Below are 10,660 nucleotides of genomic sequence, written 5' to 3' on the forward strand. Positions count from 1 at the left end.
CAAAATTATCTCCACAGTATTCTTTATCTAATAAAACATTAGTTTATGTCTTAAGTTTTTGTATAGATTAGAGTCAGAAACCAGTCTGTGCTTATTTGGTCTTAGAGACAGTAACCTCAATTAACCTACTTAAGTCTGTCTCATTAATGTTAATCAAACAACCCAAGAAAAAGAGAAAATCACTTCTGTAGCTCTAAAAATAATAATAATAATTATGTTTAATTTATACAATAAATTAATGATTTCTGTAACTAATGCTAATTTAAGACCTTATGTTTGTAATTTCTTTATTTGTTGTTAGATTTTTCCCACCCCTTTTTTGCTAATCCAAAAAATGATCTGATCCGTGCCTCAAAAACTGTAATGTGATCCGAACATTGAGTTTTATTTATTTCAAAGTGTTTTTATTGTTTTAAATGTACATAACACAAACAAACTAACATACATTCTCAAACAAGGTATCCCCCATCCACAAACCTCATAGTTTGTATACATTATCTCACATATCCCATTTAGTCACAAATTTGCATCCAAGGTTCGTACAAATATTGAGAATGCACATAGAACACAACCAAGAAAGGGAAAGAAAGAGAGAGAAAAGAGGAGAAAGGAGATGAGAACCTAATTTTTTTTAAATCTAAAGAATTGACCTCAAATGCATTTTCATAATAATCCAAGAAAGGTTGCCATACATTCTTAACCTTTCTGATGAGTTTTGGACTGTAGTAGTTCTTAACTTTTTAAGCTGAACCGATCTGTGAATTTTGTGATCCATCACACCCCTAGTAAAGTTAGTACACAGTGATATTCATAAATGCTATGTTACTAATAATTGGCATAATAATTTCTTTCGGTTTTCGGCCTTGGTTTCCTCTTTTTCGGTTTCGGGCAAGAATTTTCATTTCGTGCATCCCTAGCAGTCAGCATTATTTTTAACAGAATAATGAACAGACTTTCACTCGAGCAGTTAAATGTGATTTTGTTTTTCTCAACAAAACATGTAAATCCTTCATAAATAAGATGCCGACTATGTTCTGTTATGTATCTTTTTTTTTTCCGCTCTGCATGGGTTTAAACACTGGTTTTCTGTATTTCTGAGTAAATTTAATTAAATGAAAAATAAATAAAAAGCTAATATGAAGAATATAGTTTGCATTTAGGATATTTCCTAATTATAAGCTTGTTTCAAAATTGTGATGCATAAAATATTCAAAATTGTGAAGCATTTATACATACTTTATTGACTTTTTTGTGAATGTTTTATGTCATTTAAAAATAAGCAAATAATTCAATATTAGTTTTTTTGTGAGCTTAAATATTTGAATATAATATTACTGAAAAATGCCTATCCCTTGTTCTTAATGTATCATCTAGTTAACAGCTGATTTTATCCTTTTGTTTTGATGTACTGTAGTCCAGGATCTTTCATATTCCATTGTCAGGTTTTGGCTAGAAACATAAATATTATCATAACAGGCTGGCAGTGGTGTTAATGACATCTTTCAATTTCTCTAGATCCAGATCTTTCTCTTCCTCTCCATCCCCATCCCTGTCAGCACAAAGAAACACTATAAAGAACAAAGCAGAGCCGCAGCCTCCTGCTGCAATAAAAGGGTAAGACTAACAGATGTGTTTTGAAAGTATTTGTGTAATTTCTTTAAACTAGATGAAAATAATTTGTATTGGGATTTATATTTGGATGTCAAAAGTACCATTATTGCATTACTTGTAGTTTTAGGATAACAGCTCATTTATGTACACTGTCAGATGACATTATTCACCGCATGAACATAAAACAAAATATTTTTATTCTCAAGCTCCCCGTTGAAGCCTGGTGCCTTGCCCCCTCCTCGCAGGGAAAAGGCACCCCCCAAAATGATGCCCAGCCCTTCATTACCTGGACAGCCTGGAAAGCCCATCACCGAAGGGCCCAAACCCCCCAACTCTCGTCCGGGTGGCAGGCCCCCTGAACCCAGAGAGCCAAAGGAACCCCCTAACATAAGAGAAGGACGTAAAAAAGAACGGCCACAGCAAAACCCTCGCAGGTACGGCTCATTAAGCCACTCTTTCTCTGGTTGATTCGTAAGCCATTAAAGGGATAGTTCACCCCCCCAAAAAAATTATCTGCAGCTCCCTTACAGTAAAAGTTAAAGGTGACTACTGACCGTGGTCCCTATCTGCTTACATATTTATCCAAAAGAACAGCTTCTGCATTTTGCTTTGTTGGTTCGCTGTGAGTGAATGATGCCGGTTTCGATTATTGGGTAATCTTTGCATTTACCTATTTGGCAGACATTTTTAACCAGAGACACTCAGCTCAGTTGTAGAGCATTGATGTTAGCAGTGCCACTATGGATAAAAGCATCTGCCAAATGCAAAAGTAAGTGTAAGATGGGCATCAGTTTGTGTTCCCTGGGATTGCTTTACCAGTTGCACTACAGGAACAGACGTGACCCTATAGGAATTTAAAATGGTGGGATTTCATTCCCGTGAATATTTTTCAAGCGACTCATGTTTTACATTTGGGTGTTTTTTGACATTTTGTCTTTTAGGTGGTTTTGCATATTGAACCTGTTTACCAAAGTCTGGAGCTGAGCATAGTGTAACTGTGCTATCTGTGTGTGTGTGTGTGTGTGTGTGTGTGTGTGTGTGTGTGTGTGTGTGTGTATTAGGAGGTGATTTCAGTACAGGAAAGCAATGTGTTTGATGTGTGTGTGTAGGAGCGAGGTATCACTGGGCATGTGGAATACCCATGTGGGTGTTAAGGAAACTCTTCTGCCCCGCTGGTTTTCAGATGGTCTGATAGAAAGAAGCTTTTGTTGACTTTACAACATGATTTCACTGCCAGTGTAATGCTGGCACACGGCCATTTGATTTAGAGGAACATTTGTTGCCGTTATCATCCAATTACTTGAAAGCAAAAGCACACCTCTTCTCAACAAGCCATGTAATTTGAAGAATCCTGTCTGTTAGGAATGCATCACATGTAGGCCAGTGGTTTCCAGAATACTTCGCTATATTTTGTACTTATGAGTTTGTTTAACTCTCTGGGGTCGACCAGAGAGAGTTTTGTTTGTCAGACAATCAAAAGATAAATGTCTACATAATGCTTCAAATGTCTACTTTTAAATGATGACGTAAGTAAAATCAAAAACAAATATTCTCATTCAGTGTAAACGGTATGAGGAGGAGGAGAGGTACTGTCTTGCTCCTGTTACTTATTATCTAAAAATGAGCTGAGATCGCCGCACCATTGGTAAGTTAAAGAGCTCAGACGATCCATATGCATAACTCACCCTAGTGCTGGGCGATAATTCGATAACGATAATTTTACCGATATAAACTTTTCCAATAAAACGATAACGACAGCTCGATAAGTCATCGATAATGTTTACACACTGTGCGTAATGTTGCGCAAGCACTTCCGGATGCGGCACGCGCTCTTGGTTTACAATCACACTGTGCAGTTCAGGAGTGGAGTAAGATGAGGCAGGCAAGTTGAAACTTAAAGCAGTCTGTCTTGGGTCTTAAAGTGACAATAGCCTGCTGCTTTTTTGTGTCAGTAATGTGTTAATTTCATAACAAATATATTTACATTTAATACAGATGCCTGAACATTAAAGCAATATTTTAGTATTTGTATTTGTCATGTTCTGAATAAAAAGTAGTTTAAAACCATTATTAACTGTCTTGTTTTTAAAATGTTCATTCAGGAGCAAAAATCTGCCTTTAAATTTGACAGGAATAAAGATTTGTTATTTATCATGATAATTATCGATATCGACTGATATGGAAAACATTTTCTCGATAATTTTTGGGGCCATATCGCCCAGTCCTAAGTCTCACTCACCCCCTGCAGTCAATGGTCACTCAATCCCTGATCCAGTCTCTCCATTCATTGCTCTTCGGAGTTGTTTTATCCGAGTGCAGCAAACAGGACATCTAAATCCTTATTTACTCACACCTGTCACTTCACTTCAGACACAAGTGATTTTATTTGTGCTTCCTTCAGACAGTGTGACGCGACGGCCAAACGCAAGACGCATCATAGTTGATGCAATGTGTGGGATCTTATACTGTAAATGACACGATTTTAAACAGGACATCTAAAACCTTGTTTACTCGCGTCGATCTCTGCACAGCAAGTTCATTATACGTACAATCACACGCCTAGCCAGCCATTGCTTTGTGCTTCTTTCACAAACAACGTGTGACTGAGTAATTTCATCTGTAAACAAACACAAAGTATTGATAAGTTAACCACGCTACTCCCTTGTTGTATTTGTACTATAATGATTACAAAAACACACAAGAGTTTTTCTTTTGTGTTTTTTACTGCAGAAAAATCTGTAACACGGTTACTTATTTATCTTAGATAATGAACTGGCCAACCAAACTCTTAACCGCATGGTTTCCCGCAGAAAATGTGTTAGTTAAGGTGCTAGGGTTGGGTGAGTGGGCGGGCGGGCCGAGGGCGTGGCAATCAAAGGGAGAGGGCATATGCATCATGATGAAAATTAAAATATTTTTATTTAAAACACTCAAATTAAACTTAATTTTGAAAAAAACTATGACAGAAAATGAATACATACTAGATTATTAATGAATTATTATTTTTTTAACTCTAATGGGAATTGCTGTGTGATGAAGTGAAACTAAAGGGTTAATAAACACAAACTAAAGCAGATTAATAACATTATCTTAAAGGATTGTAACTACTGTAGCATGTAAATAACGTGTGCAAGAGCGCTCAACAATTATATCTAATCAACAAGCACGTGAAACCAGCTAGCAGGTTGCTCAAACAACAAAATCACCAACTTACTTTAAATTTGCAAGAACTATAGACTTATACAATAACAGGCTTAAATAAACCCAAAACATAAGTCCACTTACAGTTCTCACGGACACGTGTTTTATCAACTGGCTGTCCTCCAGACATGACAGACCACATCCTTATCTCATTTCGGGCGTGTGGCGTACGTGCACGCTTGTGGTGTGCGCAGACGCACTATTCTCCAAGATGCACTTGACGGCCTTTTGTGCAGTAAATTATTATTATTATTATTTTTGGATGACCTAGTTAAGGCGGTAGGGTTTCCAAGCTTAGGCGGCCCGTCCGAACTAAAATGTGCTGCAGGAAATCTTGAACTGTGATAATTTTTACAATGGTCAAACAGTACTTTTACCAGTATTCAATAACAACTTAATCAAATTTACATGAACATGAATTTTTTTGTTATAAATTCACAAGTAAACCTTATAGAAACCATGGTTTTACTACAGAAAAAGTAGTTTCCTCTCAGTTTCCTGACTGAAAGGCTCATTATGCAAGTCTTTGTTTTCTCGGTTGTCATTCACAGATTATTCAGGCGCTTTCAGGACTCCTAGTATATGGCTTTTCTCAGCATTTCTGTATTAGAAATTCTAAATCAATATATTGTTTTATGTGAATGAGTAGGCAGAATGATTTTTCACATCATTTTAAAGAAAAAACTCTAGACTACTAGACACTGTTTTTAAAAGTCTTGTGAAAGCATGTTTAGTATGGGTTTTGTACAGCTTATATCAGTGACTTACTTTTTTTTCTCAAAAACCTTGCATAAAAATACAAACATGTACATACATGTTGCTGTAGCTCAGTTTGTGCTGAACACAGTGTTATGAGAATTTTGCCATTTTATTATGTTTTAAAGCAACTGAAAAAGCACATATGTCACTGCAGGTCAAAACTGCTTAAGGATGCAAAATCAGCCAAGACCCCAGAGGGTTAAATCCATAAATCTTCAAAAGTCAAATATACAGAATTGACTGCGAGGGTGATGGATAGACGCATTCTGAGTATGACTTTCAATCATACACTCTCAATAGACTCCATGCACAATGAATGCACCAGTGAAACTTAAAGGTCCCGTTCTTTCTGTGTTTTTAAAGCTTTAATTGTGTTTATAGTGGGCAATATAACATGTATAGCGCTGTTTTCACTGTCCTAAAAACGGGCTGATGTCTTCCTTGTTCTATGACGTCCCTCCTTCAGAAATACGTAACAAGATCTGATTGTGTAGCTTGTTTAGTGTGTTGTGGTTCAATAGCAGCTTAGCTTAGCAGAGCCGTTTGAGCCAAAGCTGGCGACTGACGTATTCTTGTGGGCGGAGTTAAGTCAAAAAACTGTTTTACTGACGTCATTAAAGCAGGAAATAGAGGGCTGTAGTCCAAACCGGCCGTTCGCTGTAGGTTTGAAAGAGGAATTCTGTTAAAGAATATATATCACCTGGCAGTGAACTTTGAGCTTTATCAATTTACAGGTAATATTTTTGCTATTATAGCAACATTACACACTTACTAAAGTTTAAAAAATGGGATCAGGAAGAACGTGACCTTTAATATTTTGGGTAAATGTTACTAGGCAATTTTGATGTTATTAGTGAAAGTGAAAGGTAAATTTTTTTATTGTCTATATACTGTACAGGGGGAATGTGGTTGGACACTTATGAATTGTTAGCACATGTATGAGGGAAGTAAATTAATTGGTTATTACGTATGCTAAAATGGTGGCTAACAATGGTGTCTTGTTTCATTTTAAGGAAGTATATTGAATACCATTTTCCAAGTACTAGCATGCTTTCTATGCATTTTATTTCATCAGAATTGGCTTCCATAAAAGTTTGTCACACTGTCCATAGTTGTAATTGGTATTGTGTCAAAGAGGAACACAGACAGACACGTGACAGAAACACGTCGTGTGCAGAACTTTGGATGTTCTTCCTATTACTCTATGGTTTTGACACATTTTCCATTAGCAGTTTTTTCAAAGGGCATTAGAAACATTGACACGCTCAGTGTTGAACTCTGTGTTATGTTGTCTGTTGAGCTCTGAAAATGCCTGAATGGAATGGAAAGTACATTCAGGGTTCACAAGAAAAATACTGCACTGGCATAACTCTAGCAATACGTCTGCCTTAAAATGTATTATTTTGATATCTGTCTGCTCTGTTTGTGTCCAAGAATTAATTCATTAAATACATGAATGAGTGCCCAGGATTTCTCGATTTCAAAAAGTCAGTTCCTGTTGTTCAGTTGGTAAAGCTTTGCATAAGCAATGGAAAGGTCATTATAAAAAGAATTGCATAGATTGAATGCACTGTAAATCGCTTATACAATAAAAATGCACAGATTTAAATGATTCGGTGTTTTCAATATGATGCAGTGATCCTCATTTAAGTGATAATCTCTCAAGTTTTGTAAACCATTTCCACCCTTCTGCACCCAAACCTAGGTTCTTAAATAAAGAGTATCTCATCTCAATGTTAAATGACCAAGTGACTAACTGTATGTCTCTGTCTCTCTCTTGCAGGCGGACTGTAAGTGGCAGCATCAGTGGTAGCGTGAGCAGTTTTTCCGGCTCCAGCTCTCGCTCGAGGTCTCATTCCTCCTCTGCCTCACGGTCTCGTTCTGGATCCCACAAGTCAAGGTAGGGAAAGCACGGAGACGTTGAAGTCCAAACTTGTCGATTAAATCTATCCCAGCTTCAGTAAATAAGCTGTATATATCTTTAAAGGGACACGCCACTTTTTTGAAAATGTGCATTTACCAGCTCCCCTACAGTTAAACATTTGATTTTTACAGTTTTGGAATCCATTCAGCCAATCTTCAGGTCTGGTGGTACCACTTTTAGCATAGCTTAGCATAATCCATTGAATCTGATTAGCATCGCGCTAAAAATAACTAAAGTGTTTCGATATTTTCCTATTTAAAACTGGACGCTTTTGTAGTTACATAGTGTAATAGTTGTGTAATAATCAAGGACTTTGCTGCTTTAACATGGCTGGAGGAGGCGCAACGATATTACGCAGTGCCTGAAAATAGTCCCCTGCTATTGAAAGTAACCAAAAATCGCAACTTTTAATTTTCTGTAGCTCTTAGTACATGATGTAACTACAGAAGAGTTGAGTTTTAAATAGGAGAAATATCGAAACTCTTTGGTTATTTTTAGCGCAATGCTAATGGTCTAATCAGATTCAATTGATTATGCTAAGCTATGCTAAAAGTGGTACCGCCAGACCCAGAGATCAGCTGAATGGATTTCAAAATGGTAAAAATAAAAATTTTAACTCTAGTGGAGCTGGAAAATGAGCATATTTTCAAAAAAGTGCAGTGTCCCTTATTATTGATCAAGTAAGCCCATGTAAAAGATTGAAATTAAATTAAATTGAAATCAAGTTTTGATTCTCCTAATCTTGTAATTAGATGTGACACTATTTGTTATATCGAAGATAAAGTGTCAATGTATCCGTGAATCTATCAGAATGGGAAAATGCATTGTCTGTTTTGTTTCACAGGTCTTTGTCAGTTAGCAGCGTGTCGTCGGTCTCCTCTGCCTCCTCTAGTAGCAGCTCCGTCAGGAGTGCTGATTCTGATGACATGTATGCTGACCTGGCTAGCCCCGTGTCCTCCGCAAGCTCCCGATCACCCACTCCAGGCCACGCCCGGAAGGACAAGGGCCCTCCTCGAGACAGAGGCCCCAACAAAGACAGAGGTACTGTACATTTAGCCATCATAAGTGCAGCACTCGTTACTGTTGTTTTTTGTCGTTGGTTGAGTGTTGTTGTTAATTCGTCATTGCTTTGATTTTAATATCATGTTTTATGTGTTCTCCCTAAAAGGAAAACCCCCAAAGAAAGATGAACCTTTTAAAGATGAGAGGAAGCGAGTGGACCCATCCGGTCTTCCGCCCAAAACCAGCTCGGGAATGCCTAGATCTGGGTCTGGAAACAGGGGACACCCAATGCACCCGCCGCCACCCATGGGTCCTCCAGGAGGATACGGATCTCATAAGGACATCAAACTCACGTTGCTCAACAAGGTAAATTAAGAGACTGTGAGTCACACAGGTGTGCAGAAGGGTATTTTGGGTCATTGATTTCTTTATTCCTGTTTGACCAGCAGCAAACTGACAGGGGCAATAGAAAGAGGTACTTCCCTGCTGATAAAGATCGACCCCCTTCCCCTCTCAGTAAGAGGATAGCGCTGTCACCTGATAGAGGTAAACAACGTGGCACATTAACTGTCCCATCAGAAATACCCATTCAGAATCCTGATACCTGAAAAATATTTGCACATATGTTTGTGGTTAAGATCGTTCCTCAATAATGTAAAAAATTCTGTTTGATCTCTTTCTGTAGGGCGAGATCGGAGGATGCCCGGGCGACCCCCATTGTCTCCTAGAATGGATCGACCCAAAGGTCAAGGTCCTCGACCAATGCCACCACAAGGAGAAAGGTACGCACTGACACTTTCTATTCGACTCGCTAGAACTTACCTTAAAACTACCTTGGAATGCATGGGTATTTCCATTAGCCAACTATATAACATCAAATTCGTGTATATTCAAATTTTATGTTTTAAACATTGTCCAGATTTGCTATTGTAGTCTTGGTTTGCATAAAGGGTTAAAGCCCAATGATATGCTCTGATTTTATAGATGCAAAAATGCATATATACATTAAAACATTAGTTCCATGTTTACGTACACGCATTGGATTTTGCACAGCCGGTGTTTTATAACCAATGAGTTTGTTTTATAAACCTTGTGTGACTTAAATGGAAGTTTAGAATATATTTCATATGATTCACATCGTGTAATTATTTCTTTCCAAACCAGGAAGCGGCCTCTGTCTCCACCGCCGAAGTCTGCTGGGAAAGGTCCTGCAGCCATGTCTGCAGGTAAACCTCCTGCACCTGTACCCGGATCCGGTGCCGGGTCGGCTTCTAGTTCCGGCTCGGGCAAGCCGAGCAGCACCCTTTCACGGCGTGAGGAGCTGCTAAAACAGTTAAAGGCTGTCGAGGATGCCATAGCCCGCAAAAGGGCAAAAATCCCCGGGAAATAAACCACGTCAGCCTGGCCTCATACAGCTTCTGGGACATATGTTTCTGGATGCCCAGCGTTTGCTAGAAATGTGGAAATGGTCACCGTTCATTCTTTAAAATGAATGTCCTGGGGAAGAAAAAGGCCTCCGACACGTTTCTGCTCGTATTGCCCTCAGAGAGAGGTCGTCTAGATTTTATATTAATGTGATAAAGTTAAGAAAAAGTGGCACTGTTCAGCTTAACTTGTTCATTCAGTTTTGCGAAAGACCCAGATTACTGTAGGTTTCAAATTAAAAACTGTGTACATTTAATGCATTTTTTTGCTCTCTTCATCCTCCCATAAAACCATTCTCTCTTTTTTTCCTATGTTTTTTCAACTTCTGTTTTAAAGTTTTGGTTGGCAGACAGGGCTCAGACGTGATGAATTTTGCCTGTGTACATTTCATGTTTTGCTCCCGATCAACAAATCTGCTTTTTCAGAACCCTATAATTAGCAAGTCTGCCTCAACCAATGAGTTTGTTCATCACATCCCTGCGTTTTACATATCCTGTTCTTTTTCTCACCACATACAAACACTTGTTGCTTAAAGTGTATGATTCTAGAGAACCAATGACAGTGATGTGAAGTATTGCTTTTTTAAAAGTTTTGCAGTTTTCCCTGTAGCTTTTGCATTTTATTTCTCCCTCATTTTTAGTTGAAAGTGTGAGAGACTACAGGCGATAAGGAATGAATCCGTCTTGCTTTTGTGACAGAAAAAGCTTCTAAATAAACTATTTTGATAAAGAGAATAAA

The 10,660-nt window shown here is 38.0% G+C and overlaps 1 protein-coding gene across 5 annotated transcripts in view; it reads left to right on the forward strand.

Moving 5' to 3' along the window:
- Positions 1 to 10,660, forward strand: part of zc3h18 (zinc finger CCCH-type containing 18) — a 36,347-nt gene extending 25,687 nt beyond the window's left edge. For 3 of the 5 annotated variants that reach the window (XM_065278902.2, XM_065278901.2, XM_065278903.2), the window contains exons 12-19: positions 1,516 to 1,614; positions 1,818 to 2,045; positions 7,355 to 7,471; positions 8,340 to 8,536; positions 8,664 to 8,863; positions 8,944 to 9,043; positions 9,183 to 9,279; positions 9,662 to 10,660. In XM_065278902.2, the coding sequence (XP_065134974.2) occupies positions 1,516 to 1,614; positions 1,818 to 2,045; positions 7,355 to 7,471; positions 8,340 to 8,536; positions 8,664 to 8,863; positions 8,944 to 9,043; positions 9,183 to 9,279; positions 9,662 to 9,887 (1,264 nt within the window). In that variant the 3' untranslated portion in view covers positions 9,888 to 10,660. The remainder of the gene's footprint in view (positions 1 to 1,515; positions 1,615 to 1,817; positions 2,046 to 7,354; positions 7,472 to 8,339; positions 8,537 to 8,663; positions 8,864 to 8,943; positions 9,044 to 9,182; positions 9,280 to 9,661) is intronic. The other 2 variants (XM_065278904.2, XM_073815763.1) reach the window with 1 other exon arrangement.

Source organism: Paramisgurnus dabryanus, chromosome 9 (assembly GCF_030506205.2).
Source record: "Paramisgurnus dabryanus chromosome 9, PD_genome_1.1, whole genome shotgun sequence".
In the NCBI taxonomy this organism is placed as follows: domain Eukaryota; kingdom Metazoa; phylum Chordata; class Actinopteri; order Cypriniformes; family Cobitidae; genus Paramisgurnus; species Paramisgurnus dabryanus.